At 43.0% G+C, this 20,925-nt stretch overlaps 1 protein-coding gene across 1 annotated transcript in view; it reads left to right on the top strand.

Annotated features, from left to right (window-relative positions):
* The window catches only part of LOC129814410 (cAMP-specific 3',5'-cyclic phosphodiesterase 4B-like), a 144,408-nt gene that overhangs the window by 17,948 nt on the left and 105,535 nt on the right, over positions 1 to 20,925 (top strand). Inside the window, exon 2 of the mRNA XM_055867516.1 lies at positions 14,981 to 15,115. Within this exon, the coding sequence (XP_055723491.1) occupies positions 15,074 to 15,115 (42 nt within the window). The 5' untranslated portion in view covers positions 14,981 to 15,073. The remainder of the gene's footprint in view (positions 1 to 14,980; positions 15,116 to 20,925) is intronic.

Below are 20,925 nucleotides of genomic sequence, written 5' to 3'. Positions count from 1 at the left end.
ACTAGCCTCCAACACTCTACTCAGAAAATTGGATGCAGTCGATCACAGTGCCATCCGTTTTGTCACCAAAGCCCCATATATATATATTGGCTGGCCCTCGCTTCATATCCGTCGCCAAACCCACTGGCTCCAGGTCATCTATAAGTCGTTGCTAGGTAAAGCCCCGCCTTATCTCAGCTCACTGGTCACCATAGCAGCACCCACCCGCAGCACGCGCTCCAGCAGGTATATTTCACTGGTCACCCCCAAAGCCAATTCCTCTTTCGGCCGCCTTTCCTTCCAGTTCTCTTCTGCCAATGACTGGAACGAACTGCAAAAATCACTGAAGCTGGAGACTCATATCTCCCTCACTAGCTTTAAGCACCAGCTGTCAGAGCAGCTCACAGATCACTGCACCTGTACATAGCCAATCTGTAAATAGCCCATTCAACTACCTCATCACCATGTTATTTATTTTGCTCCTTTGCACCCCAGTACCGCTACTTGCACACTCATCTTCTGCACATCTATCACTCCAGTGTTTAATTTGCCATACTGTAATTATTTCGTCACTATGGCCTATTTATTGCCTCACCCCCCTTATCTTACCACAGTTGCCACCACTGTATATATAGACTTTCTCTATTGTATTATTGACTGTATGTTTGTTTATTCCATGTGTAACTGTGTTTGTGTCGCACTGCTTTGCTTTATCTTGGCCAGGTCGCAGTTGTAAATGAGAACTTGTTCTCAACTAGCCTACCTGGTTAAATAAAGGTGAAATAAAAATGACATTAAAAAAATGAATACCATCCTTCAACTTCTATAACATTAAACAGGTTTTCCACGATACAATTATCAATATATTTGAAGAGAAATGCATACTTCTTCAGACAATTTTAATATTAAAACATGTATCTGAGTAATGTTTTAACCATCATCATAAGTCAATCATGGGATAACGCTAAAACCCTTTTGTGGGGAAAAACTCATTCTGATTGGCTGGGCTTTGCTCCCCAGTCAGTGGGCCTGGCTGCCAAGTAGGTGGGCCTATTCCCTCCCAGGCCCACCCATGGCTGCACCCCTGTCCAGTCAAGTGAAATCCATACATTAGGGCCTAATGAATTGATTTATATTGAAGGATTTGCTTCTATGAACTAACTCAGTAAAATCTTTGAAATAGTTGCATGTTCCGTTTATATTTTTGTACAGTGTAATATGAACGCAATGGAACACAACGTATTTAAACTCCTCTGTTTTGGCTTCACAAAAGCAATCTTTGTATGTGTGTGCAATGACCTTGACTGTGTGTTGGGCATTGACTCACCCTCTACAGGCATCCTTTTTGCACGTACTGTATGTCTTGTAACACACATGGAATGTTTTTTTCTTTACTGTAAACATATTCGGACTGAGGTCTCATCTGATCTCCGTATTGTCTCCGGCTAAGTTCTGAAACGTAGCGCCCATTTGTGTATAGCAGTGGATATTTATTCATCCTAATGTCAGTTATATATTTTTTTCAATTGCTTTGGTGCTATTTTCACAAGTATGTGGTGAATTTAGAAGAAAACAACATAATGGTAACACTTATATTCAAATCCTTTTATTGTGCATTCATTTTGTTTGGAGACATCTTTCACCGCATAGCCGTTGATCCAAAATATACGTTTGCAGTGAAATACCATGGGAACGATAATTGAATCACCAAAACACAATATAATGATATACATTTTCAATTGTGTTGTTTTAACAACCAGTTTATCCAATAGCAAGATGCATGTTTCAAAATTGGCCTTTGAATGTAATATGCTACAGTACTGTAAACAATAGGACATTACACTTTTCACATTAGGCAATACACTTGCAGTACCTATCAAAATGTCCATCATTTATATCCAATGTGTGATCAAAGGCACTGGGGTTCCGGCCAGCCCCCACTAGGCGGGGGCCCACGAGATCTTTAGGCCCATGCGCCTGTCATAGAAGCCTCCAAAAAGTAATTAACCTTTTTTTGTGAATGGGACTGAAAAAGTGCCTCTGGCCTTTTTAATATATTTTTTTAACGGATTTTGAAAGTATAAGGGGAATATCGGTGAACAAATGCCAAGATCAAGGTTACGACGACGCTAGTTCAATGGGTGAAGCTTACTCAGGTGTTCAAAGGCGCATATCAGACCGAGAGCCTAATGTTTCTTAGGTAGTTTATATTATGAGCTATAGTTTAGAAAATGATCTCTCAGCTGAAGAGACAGTTAGAGGGATGGTAAAAATGTGATTGCCGTAGCAACATCACGGAAACTGGGCAGAAGGGAGTGGTGCTTCAAATACAGCGGTTCTGTAAAATATTTAATTGAGCCGCATTCTCCTTAATTGCCGGCCTCAACACGTTACGGAAACTGTATAGGAAGCTCTGGGAACAGGTCATCTGAATACTGCAAACGGATTAGCGTCTTTAGTGGACAACCGTTCTTGAGGGCTTGGACAAAGTGGTTTTCAATTTCGTTCATTTTGGTGAAGCGGCATTTGAGTTGTGTGGTTGAACATGTCAACAGTCCCTTATCTCTGGTATATCTTGGCATGCGTCATTCAAGACTAAGTTAACATTTCGTGCAGCGCAATGGACATATAACGCACAATGTCTCAGGAAAGTGAGTTGGCAATACTGAGTATAGAAAACAGTTGGGACTGCAACCTGGACCTTCAGGGCATGGTGGAAACATTTGCACAAAAAGTAGAACTTCAGGAGACCTGGGGAGTCTCAAGTTGGACTTAATTAGATTTCATTTAATTTACCTTGACTATTGCAGCCCATTTGTGTAGGCTATTAGCCAGAGAGAACCCGCTAAGTTAAACAGTAAATTGTGGCTGAATTTATCCTCAAGCCAACTACCTCATTGTTAGGCAATTTGATGTGTACTTTTTATAAAAAGTTAATGAGTAGCAGCTAAATACGGTATATACAGTACATTCGGAAAGTATTCAGACCTCTTTACTTTTTCCACATTTTCTTACGTTACAGCCTTATTCTAAAACGGATTAAATAAAATAAAAAATCCTCATCAATCTACACACACTACCCTATAATGACAAATCAAAACAGGTTTTAATACATTTTTGAAAATGTATTAAACATAAAGGTAGGCAGAGTTGCAAAGAAAAAGCCATATCTCAGACTGGCCAATGAAAATTAAGATGGGCTAAAGATCAGACACTGGACAGAGGAACTCTGCCTAGAAGGCCAGCATCCCAGAGTTGCCTCTTCACTGTTAACGTTGAGACTGGTGTTTTGCGAGTACTATTTAATGATGCTTCCAGTTGAGGACTTGTGAAGCGTCTGTTTCTCAAACTAGACACTCTAATGTACTTGTCCTCTTGCTCAGTTGTGCACCGGGCCTCCCACTCTTTCTATTCTGGTTAGAGACAGTTTGCGCTGTTCTGTGAAGGGAGTAGTACACAGCGTTGTACGAGATTTTCAGTGTCTTGGCAATTTCTCGCATGGAATAGCCTTAATTTCTCAGAGAAAGAATAGACTGACAAGTTTCAGAAGAAAGGGCTTTGTTTCTGGACATTTTGAGTGTGTAATCGAACCGACAAATGCTGATGCTCCAAATACTCAACTAGTCTAAAGAAGGCCAGTTTTATTGCTCTAATTACCTGTGTGGTTTTCAGCTGTGCTAACATAATTGCAAAAGGGTTTTCTAATGATCAATTAGCCTTTTAAAATGATAAACTTGAATTAGCTAACACAACGTGCCATTGGAACACAGGAGTGATGGTTGCTGATAACTGGCCTCTGTACACCTATGTAGACATTCCATAAATAGTCCTTTACAACATTAACAATGTCTACACTGTATTTCTGATCAATTTGATGTTATTTTAATGGACAAAAAAATGTGCTTTTCTTTCAAGAACAAGGACATTTCTAAGTGACCCCAAACTGTTGAACGGTAGTGTATGTTCATACTTTATGTATAAATAGTACCTCATAACTACATTATGGTATTAACTATATGTACTGTATGAGACATGCATCCCGTATACAGTAAAAGTGTATCCAAAATTAAGTTGCTGGGGTCATTATGATATGGGGGTTGCATACTACTTTACTAAAAATGCATTCGCCAATACAGCACTGTAATACCGTAATATATGCCATTTACGTAGCAGGCGCTTTTATCCAAAATGACAACAGTGAGTCAACACATTTTCGTATGTGACCCCAGTGGGAATCAAACCCACAATTCTGGTGTTGCTAGTGAAATTTTCTTACTGAGCCACACAGGACCATAACCATAAGTACAATACATGACTGTAAAATGGAATACATGATTACAATACAGGTGGAAGGTGTTTGATTGCAATCCCCATCATAAAGACGGCGCTTGAGATGATGGTGTTTTACGTGCTCCTAACCGATTGTGTTTTTATGTTAGTTTTTTACGTTTGTAACTTGAATTTTTTACTTATTTTGTACATAATGTTGCTGTTACCGTCTTATGACCAAAATAACTGGACATTTAGAACAGCGATTACTCACCATGAACTGGCAGAAGCTTTTTTTTTTTCTTTAACAAGTCTGACGAGCCCGATGTGAACGACATACTGCTTTCCCGGGAACAGGCCCAACCCCCCGTCATTTGCGTGAAGAGACGACGGAGAAAAAGAGGACGGAGGTCGGGCTGCCTTCTGAGAATTCGTAGGTGATCGGGTAACCCCCAACCCCCCCCCCCCCCCCCCCCCCCCCCCGCCTTCCGTTCTACTATCTAACGTGCAATCATTGGAAAATAAAATTGACAACCTACGAGGAAGATTAAACTACCAACGGGACATTAAAAACGAATATCTTATGCTTCACGGAGATGTGGCTGAACGACGACATTATCAATATACAGCTGGCTGGTTATACGCTGTATCGGCAGGATAGTACAGCGGCGTCTGGTAAGACAAGGAGTGGCACACTATGCATATATGTAAACAGCTGTTGCACGATATCTAAGGAAGTCTCAAGGTTTTGCTCGCCTGAGGTAGTGTGGTATACAGCTTATCATGAGATACTCTATCTACCTAGAGTTTTAATCTGTATTTTTCGTAGCTGTTTACATACCACCACAGATCAACATTGGCACTAAGACCACACTCAATGAGCTGTATACGGCCATAAGCAAAAAGGAAAACGCTCATCCAGAGGCGGTGCTCCTAGTGGCCGGGGACTGAAATGCAGGGAAACAAATCTGTTTTACCAAATTTCTGTCAGCACGTTACATGTGCAACCAGAGGGGGAAAAAACTCTAGACCACCTTTGCTCCACACACAGACGCATACAAAGCTCTCCCTCGCCCTCCATTTGCAAATCTGACCATAATTCTATCCTTCTGATTCCTGCTTACAAGCAAAAATGTGAGGAAGCACCAGTGACAATAAAAAAGTGGTCAGATGAAGCAGATGCTAAGCTACAGGACTGTTTTGCTAGCACAGACTGGAATATGTTCCGTCATTCTTCCTATGGCATTGAGGAGTACACCACATCAGTCACTGGCTTCATCAATAAGTGTATCAAAGTCGTCGTCCCCAAAGTGACCGTACGTATATACCCCAACCAGAAGCCAAGGACGACAGGCAACATCCACACTGAGCTAAAGGCTAGAGCTGCCGCTTTCAAGGACCCGGAAGCTTATAAGAAATCCCGCTATGCCCTCTAACGAACCATCAAACAGGCAAAGCGTTAATACAGAACTAAGATCGAACTGTACTGCTCCGACGCTCGTCAGATGTGGCAGGACTTGCAAACCATTACAGACTACAAAGGAAAGCACTGCCGAGAGCTGCCCAGTGACACAAGCCTACCAGACAAGCTAAACTACTTCTATGCTCGCTTCGAGCCAAATAACACTGAAACATGCATGAGAGCACCAGCTGTCCGGATGACTGTGTGATCACGCTCTCCGCAGCCGATGTGAGTAAGGCCTTTAAACAGGTCAACATTCACAAGGCCGCAGGGTCAGACGGATTACCAGGACTTGTACTGCGAGCATGCGCTGACCAACTGGCAAGTGTTTTCAACCTCTCCCTGTCCGAGTCTGTAATACCAACATGTTTCAAGGAGACCACCATAGTCCCTGTGCCCAAGTACACGAAGGTAACCTGCCTAAATGACATTTTGATGGGTAATGCAAGTGTATTGCCTAATGTGAGAACAGTGTAAAGTACTGAAATTTACAGTACTAAATTATATTACATTCAAAATGCTTTTTAAAATTCATTCTGGCACAGATCTGGCCCACACACTGCCCACCATCAAATTAGAAACGTGTGGGCGAGCACAAGCTGTAAATTAATTCATTCTGACATACTGCACAAAGGTACAGCTGAGTTCCCACCTAGGTCCCTGGTACAGAGATGGGACAGATGCAGGTTGACACACAGGTCTTATATGGGACTACAATAAGCCAGCCATTACACCAACTATACTCCCCAAATTACATTCAGATACTCTGCTATTAAATGCTGTATTTAAACAAAAGAAAAGATAAACAAAAGACAAGAGTAGTTGCAGAATAAGGCCATAAAAATGTTTAAAAAATAAGTACCATTGACTGGAATTGGAGTTGTGCCACATGCTAAAATGTGACCATTTCAAAACATTGCGCAGGTAAACAAAAACAAAGCATGGACTGCTATCATACCATGTCCATAGACCGGTAACAGGGTAAGGACATTTGGGTGAATTATCCATTTAATTACTGTTTCCCCTTCCCATGGAAAGCCCATTGGTGTTGATGGGGCGAATTGTTTTCTGTATTTAATTGCACTATAGTATGAACTATTTGTGAGCCCACTGTAAGTAGAAGGGGAGACACAAGTGGGGCTTCGAAGGCAAAAATGATGTAAGAGAATTCTAAATTCTAATCCATTGACTTTGAACTGTCTGTTATTCTGAACATTCTATTTCAACATTTGAACAGAGCAAACCATCAGTTATTAAACTAATACAATGAATGAATAATAATTTGAATAACAATTCCACATAGGAGTTCTGCCTGGTGTGGATAGGGTTAGAATGTATTTCCTGAGCCGCTGGAAGGAGATACAGGGAAGATGTGTCCATCCTCAGTACCAGATGAACATATCCTGCCCATCTCTCCCTCCACCAGCTGGCACATACCATCTCCACCCTCAAATACACCCCTCTCCCAAAGTCCATCATGGCACAGGTGACTCAACACTTCTGGATCGTCTTTTTTCTCTCCTTCACGGTCGGCTGCTAGCCGCAATCTCGGACACTCTAGATGTTATCGTATTCCTCTGGACAGCAGCTAATGAACAAGAGCACAAGTCTCATCATGCGATGTGTTGCGATGAGACATTTTGTAAATATGAGAAATCCTCACCAATTAAAAATCTCCCTCAATGGAAGGGAAGCAAAAGAAGTGTTCCTATTTACTCCTCTCCAATTGTATGTTGTTTTTTTTGCCAGTGGGTTGGTAATTGTGCGCCTCATTACATGCCACACGGCATCTTTCACGCTGCATCCTCAATGAGGCTGCATCAATAATGTATCAACTGACATCAAAAAACTTTTAGCCACAAGTGACTGCCGCTTTTCCCCAGGTGAGGGAAGCATACATGGTTCTAGGAAACACGTACCTGTATGCTCATTCTGATGGTATTTGGAGGTCGAAACATCATGCTTTTATTTTACATAAAGTTTAAAGATATTACTGGGTAGAGATGCCTTTTTCATAAAAAAAAACTTTTTTGTCTTAACTGAAAAAATTATTTGAATCCCATGAACTCCCATTGAATCCTTCAAAGACAATTGGTTACAAAGTGGAATGAAACTCACCAGTTTGTTTTAAGTCAGACCCCTGAAGATTGAATTCCAGGCTCAGGAGACCTTGCTGATCCTTCAAAGGCAGAAGGCCTTCTTCAATAGCATATTCTGCTCCATTCTGCTGTCTTGTTTGTAAACTCAGCAAAAAAAGAAACGTCCCTTTTTCAGGACCCTGTCTTTCAAAGATAATTCGTAAAAATCCAAATATCTTCACAGATCTTCATTGTAAAGGGTTTAAACACTGTTTCCCATGTTTAATGAAACATAAACAATTAATAAACATGCACCCATGGAACGGTCGTTAAGACACGAACAGCTTACAGACGGTAGGCAATTAAGATCACAGTTATGGAAACTTAGGACACTAAAGAGGCCTTTCTACTGACTCTGAAAAACACCAAAAGAAAGATGCCCAGGGTCCCTGCTCATCTGCGTGAACGTGCCTTAGGCATGCTGCAAGGAGGCATGAGGACTGCAGATGTGGCCAGGGCAAGAAATTGCAATGTTGGTACTGTGAGACGCCTAAGATGGCGCTACAGGGAGACAGGGCGGACAGCTGATCGTCCTCGCAGTGGCAGACCACGTATAACAACACCTGTACGGGATCGGTACATCCAATCATCACACCTGCGGGACAAGTACAGGATGGCAACAACAGCTGCCCGATTTACACCAGGAACGCACAATCCCTCAATCAGTGCTCAGACTGTCCACAACACGCTGATAGAGGCTGGACTGTGGGCTTGTAGGCCTGTTGTAAGGCAGGTCCTCACCAGACATCACCTGCAACAACGTTGGCTATGGGCACAAACCCACTGTCGCTGGACCAGACAGAACTGGCAAAAAGTGGTCTTCTCTGACTGGTCTCGGTTTTGTCTCACCAGGGGTGATGGTCAGATTCGCGTTTATCATTGAAGGAATGAACATTACACCGAGGCCTGTGCTCTGGAGCGATTTGGAAGTGGAAGGTCCATCATGGTCTGGGGTGGTGTGTCACAGCATCATCGGACTGAGCTTATTGTCATTGCAGGGAATCTCAACGCTGTGCGTTACAGGGAAGACATCCTCCTCCCTCATGTGGTACCCTTCCTGCCAGGCTCATCCTGACATGACCCTCCAGCATGACAATGCCGCCAGCTATACTGTTTGTTCTGTGCGTGATTTCCTGTCAGGAATGTCAGTGTTCTTCCATGGCCAGCGAAGTGCCTGGATCTCAATCCCATTGACAACGTCTGGGACTTGTTGGCTCGGACGGTGAGGGCTGGGGCCATTCCTCCCAAAAATGTCCGGGAACTTGCAGGTGCTTTGGTGGAAGAGTGGGGAAACATCTCACAGCAAGAACTGGCTAATCTGGTGCAGTCCAAATATTGTATTTTCAGCCGTTTGAAGCTGGTGTACAAAACCGAAAGTAAAACATGCAACAACAAAAAACAAGAACGGGAAGCATAGAAATAGCACAAATAGAACAGATATTGGTTCTTAGACTTGCTTTCAATGAGTGACCGATCTTTAACTCTGAATCTGATATTCAATGCATTTGTATAGCTTAATAGCAGTAAGGCCAAATCAGATGTTTCAACAAATAATTTTGTTATATTTTTGGGGGATACTTCAAGGGGGTCTTAAAATTCAAAACCAAATAGCAAAATTATCCTTGGTATGACCTTAAATCCATTCCATATACACTACATGACCAAAATAATGTGGACACCTGCTTGTCGAACATATCATTGCATTTAATATGGAGTTGGTCCACCCTTTTTTGCTGTAACAGCCTCCACTTGATGTCGGAACATTCCTGCGGGGACTTGCTTCCATTCAGCCACAAGAGCGTTAGTGAGGTCGGGCACTGATGTTGGCCGATTAGGCCTGGCTTGCAGTCGGCGTTCCAGTTCATCCCAAAGTTGTTCGATGGCGTTGAGGTCAGGGCTCTGCGCAGGCAAGTCAAGTTCTTCCACACCGATCAAACCATTTCTGTATGGACCTCGCTTTGGAAGTTGGAAGCACAGAATCGTCTAGAATGTCATTGTTCTTTGTAGCATTAAGATGTCCTTTCACTGGAACTAAGGGGCCTATCCCGAACCATGAAAAACAGCCCCAGACCATTATTCCTCCTCCACCAAACTTTACAGTTGGCACAATGCATTGGGGCAAGTAGTGTTCTCCTGGCATCCCCCAAATCCAATTTAGTCCGTTGGACCGCCAGATAGTAAACCGTGATTCATCACTCCAGAGTACGCGTTTCCACTGCTCCAGAGTCCATTGGCGGAAAGCTTTACACCTCTCCAGCTGACGCGTGGCATTGCGCATGGTGATCTTAATGACAAAGCGAAAACAGGATTTTGACATTTTGCAAATGTATTACAAATAAAATATAGAAATACCTTATTTACATAAGTATTCAGACCCTTTGCTATGAGACTCACAATTGAGCTCAGGTGCATTCTTTTTCCATTGATCATCCTTGAGATGTTTCTACAACTTGATTGGAGTCCACCTGTGGTAAATTCAATTGAATGGACATCATTTGGAAAGGCACACACCTGTCTATGTAAGGTCCCACCGTTGACCTTATATATAAGGTCCCCCAAGAATACAGTGGCCTCCATCATTCTGAAATGGAAGAAGTTTGGAACCGCCTAGACTCTTCCTAGAGCTGGCCGCCCGGCCAAACTGAGCAATCGGGGAAAACAGCTGTGTTCAGGGAGGTAACCAAGAACCCGATGGTGACTATGACAGAGCTCTAGAGATCCTCTGTGGAGATGGGAGAAACTTCCAGAAGAACAACCATCTCTGCAGAAATCTACCAATCAGGCCTTTATGGTAGTGGCCAGATGGAAGCAACTCCTCAGGAAAAGGCACATGACAGCCACTTTGAGTTTTGTTTTGAGACTCTCAGACCATGAGAAACAAGATTCTCTGGTCTGATGAAACCAATATTTAACTATTTGGCCTGAATGCCAAGCGTCACGTCTGGAGGAAACCTGGCAATCTCCCAATGGTGAAGCATGGTGGTGGTAGCATCATGCTGTGGGGATGTTTTTCAGCGGTAGGGCCTTGGAGACTAGTCAGGATCGAGGCAAAGATGAATGGAGCAAAGTACAGAGTTCCTTGATGAAAACCTGCTCCAGAGCACTCAGGATCTCAGACTGGGGTGAAGTTTTGCCTTCCAACAGGACAATGACCCTAAGCACACAGCCAAGACAACTCAGGAGTGACTTCGGGACAAGACTCTGAATGTCCTTGAGTGGCCCAGTCAGATCCCGGACTTGAACCCGATCGAACATCTCTGGAGAGACCTGAAAATAGCTGTGCAGCAATGCTTCACATCCAACCTGACAGAGCTTGAGAGGATCTGCATAGAGGAGTAAGAAACTCCCCAAATACAGGTGTGCCAAACGTGTAGAGTCATACTCAAGAAGACTCAAGGCTGTAATCACTGCCAAATGTGCTTCAACAAAGTACTGAGTAAAGGATCTGAATACTTATGTAAATGTGATATTTCAAGGGGTCTGAAAACTTTCTTAATGTGTAGCTTAGTATTACCCCCCCCCCCCCCCCCCGGCTTAGATAGGGCTTAGACTCTCATGGGTTAACCAATGGTTGTGCTATTTAGGACAGTTCAGAAGGAGAGTCAAAGGTTTCTTCCACAAATTATTTTTGATTAGGCCTAGTCCAAAACATGCACAGGACTAGCCTGTAGCCTATGTTCAGTTTGAGGAGAGAGTGAAGATGAAGTGGATAGCTTGTTACTTTTATAATAGATTGTATTAAAAACAATGTTGTAACCCATTTTGTATTTATCAGAGTTATTGACCCCACAGTAAGCCAGATTCCAGTAACTTACTGTACATTGTGGTGCTGAAAATTGAATTGCATGAATAGAATAGCATGAAATGTTTATAAAAGCAAATTATTTCACGAACCTGCAAATGTGATAGATTCATGTAATGCTTTTACTATAAAGGGGATCTTTCCGGGCCCTACTTGTCTACGGTGGTCTGTGAACCCACAACCTTCTGGCCCGCAGCCCTGTGCGCTATCAAGGTTCCTGTGTTGCCATGTCATGGTTACAGGATGAAGAGTAGTTTTTAAAACTGTCTAACAAGTGGTCAGTAACTTTTAAAAAGTCTCTGCTATCCACTTTATTTTAATTACTATTTTGTGTTTAGGGGAAGGTTACTTGTTTGTTTTCAAGTGTTCAGGGAGGGTTTCGGTACTGTAATTGTATTTTTCTGAAGGGAGGGCCATCCATTTTCATTTCAGAGAGGTCCGATATTCTCCATAACCCTTATTATAAATAACGTTCACTCCCTTAGTCGAATCCATCAGTATTTGAACAAAGCTCTTGAAGCTATTTTCTTGCTGTTATAACTGCTTCTATAAAGCTTTTTTTTTTTGTTTAAAAGATCCTTCACCTGTGATAGAGAAACACTGTTCTCCGTTACTCCCACCAGCTTTGGTTTTGGATGTCATGGTAGCAACGTAGGCTAACACTTGTACTCCATGCAGTTCTAGACAGGGCAGGTTGCAGGGCAGATGGAAACAGCGACAAACAGCAGGGATTTAGACAGACACGAGGACCAGGACAATCCGACGTCTCAGGGACAAGGGTTAATCTGGTCGCATGCTCTGTTAAAGCTTTCAGGAAACTTTGATAGCTAGTTAGCAGCTCTTCAGACTTTTGGTTGGCAGGATCCCTGGACAGATAGTAGTGGTCCCAGCAACTGATGCTAACTGCTTGATGGGATCCAAATTCAAAAGGTAGCTGGAAACCAAACTTTTTCAATAGAGCACTTTTTAAAGGACACTATCTACCAGTGGCCTAAGCGAGCTACCGGTGTCGTCGTCTTTGGATTTTATATGGCAGTCGGCAACCAACGTTAAAGGTGTATTACTGCCAACAACTGGACTGGAGTGTTGCCCCACCGCAATTGTCGCATAATGTATTTCGCCGACCCCAAAAATATCCCACCTTGTTCAGCGTATTTTGTTTTGGCGACGTTGTGAAATTGTACCGACACATTTTTCCATATGGCCTGTCGTGTGTTTAAGCATCAGGTCATTCATCCACATGAAATGGTTGGATGAACACCTGGTTAGTGAGACCAGTCCTAAAATAAACATAAATAAATAAAATAAACATCAAAGATACACTTTCTCAGAGTAAGCCATTAGCCTCTGTATTGGTGCTAAAGCACCTCAGCCAGAGTGGCATCTTTATGTCATGTCAGAACTCAGGGTAAATCCCCAGGCTACTTATTACACTGAGAACCGAACCCATCAGTTCTCCTATAAAACGGTGTAAGGAGGAGGATGCAGCAAGCCCCCAGAGCCTGTTCTCTTTCAGGTCAGCTTCTTTGGAGAGGAATGATCTGCGCCTAGGCCCTTAAAAAACGATAGAGGATGAGGATCTGGCCATTCGTCTACCAAACGGCATTGACATGTAACCTCTACTCTTCTAACCTCCTCTATTCTTGTCTGGTTGTTGTTTGTTTATGTAGATTTTCCCCGTAGGTTTTATTCATAGACCATCGGATGATCATCCGTGATAATTTGTAGCATAACCATTTGGCGTTGGAAAGGCGAAAAGAGGGGATATTGTTATGGGGGAGGAAACATGACCTGCTTAGCATTTGTAAAAGATTTGTCTAAGATGTTTTTTCCAGTACACTGTTAGCATTGAACAGTGTAGCATTGAATGCAGTAAAAATAAACTGCTTGGGGCTTCCCGAGTGGCGCAGTGGTCTAAGGCACTGCATTAGAGTGCTAGAGTCATCACTACAGACCCGGGTTCGATCCCCGGGCTGTATCACAACCGGCCGTGATCGGGAGTCCCATAGGGTGGCGCACAATTGGCCCATCGTTGTCCGGGTTAGGGGAGGGTTTGAACGGGGGGGCTTTACTTTGCTCATCGCGCTCTAGCAACTCCTTGTGGCGGGCCGGGCGCCTGCAGGCTGACTCCGGTCGTCAGTTGAATGGTGTTTCCTCCGGCACATTGTGGCTGGCTTCCGGGTTAAGAAGCGCAGTTTGGAGGGTCATGTCTTGGAGGACAAATGACTCAACCTTCGCCTCCTGAGCCCATTGGGGAGTTGCAGCGATGAGATCGAGATTGGGGAGCAAAAGGTGGTAAACAAAATTACTGCTTGTATGAGCAGTAATTATTGGGGTGTATTTGGACCATGACAGTTCATTGGTAATGTGGACAAAAAGGAACTTGAACTTCCAAATGACTTACCTCAACAATAGCCTTGGAGTAACAGACAAACCAACTTACTTTATACACTTTTTGTCAGCGTCATCACTATGACACAAATTCTGCAAAAATCCATAATGGTGTCAGATATTGACTGGGTCTTTTTGTCAAAAAGATGTCCCAACCATTCCTGATTTATTATTGAGCTCATTCGCAGCCCCCAGCTGAAACCCTGTAGAACAGAGAATACAGACCGGATGTACTGTACAGTACAAGACCTTCAGGCAGAGTGTGTTACTGTACAACATCGATTGCTATCTCTCAATTAAATGGCACTATTTAACCTTTAAACCTACTTCAGTGAATCACTAACCCTTTTATTTTCTAAATGATTCTGACCATAAACAGCAGTGCTCCCAAAGCTATTACAGAGAGATGCAAGAGGCAAATCTCGTTCAGAGATACTGGAAAGCAGGGATGGGCAATTGACCAAATTTAGCTTAGGGCCCCCAAAAGGCTAGGGCTGTGCGGGTATTGATGTGGGTACGCAGACCCACGAGCCTCTGTGGCCCTTCACGATGAGTTCTGATTTTTTTTGTGGCCCCCACCCCCATCAAAGTTGCCCATCCCTGCTGTAAAGCATTTGTGCATGTGCTCTGGTGTTCACTCTACTCTCAAGCAATATGATAGCTGTGTGACATCAAATTCCTAGAAGAGTAGCCTCTTGCTTCGTGCTATCTTTGTGTCGGACGTCTTCCTGCTACTTATGATAATGTCATCACTGAATCTGTGATAACACTGTTCGAATGCGCAATTCTCTGTCAGCTGAACCCACTCCAATTATCCAACAAGAGAATATTCCACAAAATGTCTGTGTCATGCCGAAACCGATGACGGTGTGTGATTATCTAATTTAATTCTCATGCTTTTTTCTCTCAATCCATCCCTTTCTTCCTCTCCAATGCTAGGTGTGCTGGTGGAGGCCCCAGTGAAGGAGGGATAGAGGATAAGTGTATAAAAGAAGAGCGAAAGTGTCTGACTGACTGACGTGGTGACCGAGGATGAGGAAGAGCAGGAGTGTGTTAGCGGTGACACCAGGCGATGTGAGTACATTAGCTGCATCACTCGGGGAACAGCACTAGGTCTGGGAATCATGTTGGATTTTCTTGGCCACTTCGAAAGGGGAAAAAAAATTTTTTTGGGGGGGGGGTACTTTTCAGACAGACAATTCTCCCAACAAATCACGAGTTTGGGTCGGAAAACATTAGATGCGGATACAGTGCGGACTCGGATAGCTAGGCAAAAGGCCGCGTTCATGTCATGTTGGAAACTCGGGACCTCTGATTTAAAATGATCGTAAGTTATTCGCGTAGAGCTTTCTATAGGTTATGTCTGATACCTCCCACGTGGGAAACTTGGGTATCATCTTTCTACAACGAGTAACCAAGTCGGAAATGAGTCTTGAGTTTCTGATTTTCCCACGTGACATGAATGCGGCATTAGAGCCAGTCAGTGGTTGTAAGCTTGTAACGTTAACATTAGCTGTCAAACTACCCTCCTGTGAAATACACTTAAAATATCTATTGAGGGAGGCAACCCGTCTGTCTAAAGAGAATACAACATCGCCAGAACACACCTCACTTATTATTCACACCTTGTTTTAACAGTATCTTTCCATTCAGGCGGTGTAGCAGTTTGCTTTAGCTTACTAGTCATTGTTTGGCAACAATGTAGTGTTTTATCTATTCATTACTTGGATAATAATTTACCCCACTGCGTGAAATTACATTAGTTTCCCTCTCAAATGGCAACAACAGTGTGGTAGTTTTAGCCAGCTAGTACAGGAAGTCCTCCCATATTGGTAGCCAAACACATAAAAATGAAGAGTAACTAAATTAGGACGTCATAACACACTCTTAAGCACTACATAAGCATTTCATAAATACTTACATACAACATATGTAGCTAAATAAGGTCTTTAACAAATCCTTAAGCGGTACATAAGCATTTTATAAATAATGTATTCACGACTTAAGCATAGCTTCCCCTAGCCTATTGGGTGTGCCGCCTATGATCCTCTAACCTTTCAGTACCTTCCTCTATTTCTGTTAGTACTGTCTGGGAGGCAGTGAGTCATGAGCAGATGACCGTCCAGAAACAGAGGGGTGTCCGACAGTGCACACTGCAGAGAAAGAGAGTGATGGAGGGAGAGGGAGAGGAAAAAAGAGAGGGGGAGGTTAGGGAAAGAAAGAGATATGGACAGAGGGTGACAGTGAGAGCGACAACGAGAGAGAGAGAGACGGAGGGGCGAGGAAGAGAAGGGAAGAAAGAGGGAGGGAGTGAGAAAAGGAGGGGGACCAAGAGTGTGCGCAAGAGAGAGACGGAGAGAGAAAGGCCCATCTGTTTCTCCTCACTCCTCAGATGGAAGAAAGCTCTGTGTTTATTATCAGATGGGCAGGCCAGCTCATTTTGTTTCACAGTTTCCAGAAAGACCATTTTGAATCAGGCAACTCCCAGGGCCACTCGGCTCTCCTAGGTATTCTCGAGGCACCGTCAGCTCTTATAGTTCTGAACCGCCCATCATTTTCTATGTCCTTGGGTAATTGTTTGCTACCCAGTAGATAATTGCACTCACTTGGTGTTCCAGGTCTGAATTAGTCCCTTATTAGAAGGAGAGGATGAAAACCAGACGTGTTTCAGCCCTCCAGGACCGACATTAAACAGCCCTCAGCTAGATGGAAATTCACAAAAGTGGAAAAGTTATTTGCATTCGACAAAACAAGTTGGCATAAGCAGCAGAAACAGACCGGCACTTATGCAAATAACTTCCCCTTTTGTGAATTTCCATCTAGCAGAGGGCGGTTTTCATGTTTAAAAAAACAGAAATGTTCCGTAATTGAACAGCTCTAGCTTATCTGCATCTCTATGTACTGTATACAGCCTTAAAGCCAATTTATGCTGGCTCCAGAAATGCGATTCGGAGGCTCCGTACGGAGGGTGTAACGCAATTGCGGAGCCTCCGGAGGCTTGCGGAGGCCAAATCGAGCTTCGTACCGCATCATTGTGCGCCGCCCAAATCTTGTAACAATGCGGAGGGCTCCGTATAGCTCCTCATTGACATGATTGGTTGACAGTAGGTTGGGGTTCAGGAGGTCCTGTATAAACACAAACTCACTTTCTTGACAACTTGCTTCACGACATCTCTGCTCCACAAAGTGCAAGAAGTATGAATGCCCTGACTTCTGCAGAGGCCGTAGAGCAGTACATGCTGTACGGCCACTGCGGCTGTCAGATTGACCATATGTAATCTGTATACTAGTTATATCTGTTATGTTTATGACTGACATGCTCCTTCACACAGCAGCATACCGTTTTGACACAGTTTTCAATAATTGATGTCAACAGCCTTACATTAACTATTGCAGTGAATAATACAGCAGTTAATGGGCCTAGCACATCATGTTCCTGGGGCCTGGTTAAGTGATTATGCCACTGTTAGTTACGTTACTAAATCATCTACGATTTAAGAGCTAAGACATTGGGCTTAATTCAGACAAACACACATGCGGTATTTAGTCAGTAGCGCATATTTTCTAATGTTCCTAACCACCTAACACAGTAAGACATTGGGCTCAATTCAGTCAAATCCACACACGTTGTCCACATGTCATATAAAATCACACAATATAATCTTCATTCTGTCATTCTGACAGAGGGACAATTCTAGGTGAGTTTTCTTGGCAAGATTGTAAAGCTTTTATCATCTCCTTATAAAAATGTAAATGTTTGTGAGTCTGTTTATACATTTGTAACTCGTTTCAGGAAACTAGGCGTATGTCGCGGGTCACAACTTCACAGGAGAACCATTTGAACGTAAACATTTTTTAAAATCAAAATGCATTTTTTGGCAGAAATGCCTTCTGGAAAATGTGAACTTTCATGTGACTTAATAACAAACTTGTATGCCATCGGTAAATACGAATAAAGTGGTTAAATTACGAGCCTTGTTGGTTAAACCACAGAAAAAGTAAGCAACCTTCCCACTAGCCATGATTGGCTGAGATAATGAGTGGGCTGGACATGCCGAGAGAGGAGTTCAGATTGGTCTGCCATATAGAAGGCTTCTGTCTATTTGAGCTGGTCAGTCTGTTGGTAATCCTGTCGAACTCAGCTTTTTTAAATAAAATGTATCATGTAGTGGAGCTGCATAAGTGTTGCTCTCTGCTTTCTGGAGGATTGAGTTTTGAAATCATTGGAATTAGAGTATGATAGCTAAAGAGATGGAGAAAACACCTGTCTCCAGATTACAGCTTCAAACTAAGGGCAACCGTGGCATGGCATCTGTAAAAGGTAGACTCGTCCATCATGCATGATGATCTAAACGGGTAAGATAGTCTAGCTAGCTACATTTTCAGATATAACATGTTTTGACAAAGTGGTTTCATTTCAAGCTATACTGTGTACTGTTAGCTAGCTGAGGTTAACTGGCTGGCTCCCTAGCTAACGTTATGTGTAGGATATTATTCGTATCCCAGAGCCATTTGCTTGGCTAGTTAGAGCTTAATGTTAGCTAGCTGGCTGGCTCGCCAGCGTTACGTGAATTATGTTATTATTCGTATACCAGAACCGCTTGCTTAACTAGTTAGAGCCTAATGTTAGCTGGCTGGCTCGCTAGCTAACATTACGCATATGATGTTACTATTCGTATCTCGGAGCCGTTTGCTTTGCTAGTTAGAGCCCAATATTAGATAGCTAACATTGAACCTGTTGGTTAGCTTCCACTACCAGCAGATTCATGCAAGGCATAGTAACGTCATAAGTTGGCACTATGCTCATTGCTTTGAAAGTTGATAAACTTGTAAACTCAGTTTTGAGAAAATGTCCTTGAATGTTTTGGTTCCTAGTGAAGAGCTCTTCTTTGTCTACACACATTCAGCATCGTTCACACCCTCTTAAGCTTTAGCCCCACCCATCTTGTTTCGCTCTCGGAGCGGTCAGAGCGCACACTTGACGCTCTGGCCGATGATTTGCTTACCTCTGGATAACATGAAAATAGCCACACTTTTTTGCCGACGTTTACTGACACCGGCCATATTCAACGGGTGTTGTACGTTCGTAAATTCATCAGTTATTCTGCGCTCTGGCATACTTAGACTGAATTTACGAACACACCTGAAATGGTTACTTGCATAGTGGAGTATGTTGTTAAGACATGTAGCTAGCTAGCTAGGTAAACAATGAACCTAGCTAGGTAAACGTGTGTAAGATCATACACGTCACGTAACATTAGCTAGCGAGCCAGCAGGTTAAACAACAATGAACATTGTGTCAAATCATTTCATTACTACCCTGCATGAATCTGCTGGGAGCTAACCAACAAGGTTCAATGTTAGCTAGCTAACTTTAGACTCTAACTAGCCAAGCAAATGGCTTTGGGATACGAAAAATAACATCATACATGTAACGTTAGCTAGGGAGCCAGCCAGCTAACGTTAGCTAGTAAGCTAACAGTAGACTTTAGCTTAAGACATGTAGCTATCTAGCTAGGTAAACAATGAACCTTGCTAGGTAAACAACGTGTAAGATCATACATGTCATGTAACGTTAGCTAGCGAGCTAGCCAGCTAACGTTAGCTAGTTAAACAACAGAATTACTTTCCCATTGTTCCTCAACTGTAGTGTATTATATACCATTTTGTAGCTCTGAGTCTCTACTTTTATCCAATGTAAAAAATAAAAAAAACACAATTTCAAATTTTGCTACATAGGACCAATTTGAGCCGGTCGGTCACATTTTACAACAATGAACTACCTCATTGATGCTATCACAATATGCTAATGCTAATCAATATATCTATTAAAGATTTGGATAAAAAATGAATAATTTGATCATTATTTGAAAGGAAGATTAAGCACAATACAGAAAGATGAAATAGCATCCCCTACTGAAGTTAAGACAGTGAAAGACAAAGTAAAAGCCTTGGTTTCATGCATGTTAACATCAGAAGGCTCCTTCCTAAGTTTGTTTTATTCCCTGCTTTAGCACACTCCGCCAACCCTGATATACTACCCGTGTCTGAATCCTGGCTTAGGAAGGCCACCAAAAATTCAGAAATTTCCATCCCCAACTATAACATTTTCCGCCAAGATAGAACTGCAAAGGGGGCGGAGTTGCAATCTACTGCAGAGATAGTCTGCAGAGTTCTGTCATGCTATCCAGGTCTGTGCCCAAACAGTTCGAGCTTCTACACCTTTCCAGAAATAAGTCTCTCACTGTTGCCGCTTGTTATAGACGCCCCTCTGCCCCCAGCTGTGCCCTGGACACCATATGTGAATTGATTGCCTTCCTTTTACCTTCAGAGTTCATACTGTTAGGTGACCTAAACTGGGATCTGCTTAACACCCCGGCCGTCCTACAATCTAAGCTAGATGCCCTCAATCTCACAAAAATGATCAAGGAACCTACCAGGTACAGCCCTAAATCCGTAAACACGGGCACCCTCATAGATATCATCCTGACCAACCTGCCCTCTAAATACACCTCTGCTGTCTTACATTTACATTTAAGTCATTTAGCAGACGCTCTTATCCAGAGCGACTTACAAGTACATACATTCATACTTTTTTTGTACTTGCCCCCCGTGGGAATCGAACCCACAACCCTGGCGTTGCAAGCGCCATGCTCTACCAACTGAGCCACACGGGACATCAACCAGGATCTCAGCGATCACTGCCACCTTGCCTGCGTCCGTAATGGGTCCGCAGTCAAACGACCACCTCTCATCCCTGTCAAACGCTCCCTAAAACACTTCAGTGAGCAGGCCTTTCTAATCAACCTGGCCCGGGTATCCTGGAAGGATATTGACCTCAACCCGACAGTAGAGGATGCCTGGTTATTCTTTCCTCACCATCT

The sequence above is a fragment of the Salvelinus fontinalis genome, chromosome 17 (assembly GCF_029448725.1).
Source record: "Salvelinus fontinalis isolate EN_2023a chromosome 17, ASM2944872v1, whole genome shotgun sequence".
Lineage (NCBI taxonomy): Eukaryota > Metazoa > Chordata > Actinopteri > Salmoniformes > Salmonidae > Salvelinus > Salvelinus fontinalis.
This window is presented reverse-complemented; position numbering and strand designations above follow the sequence as displayed.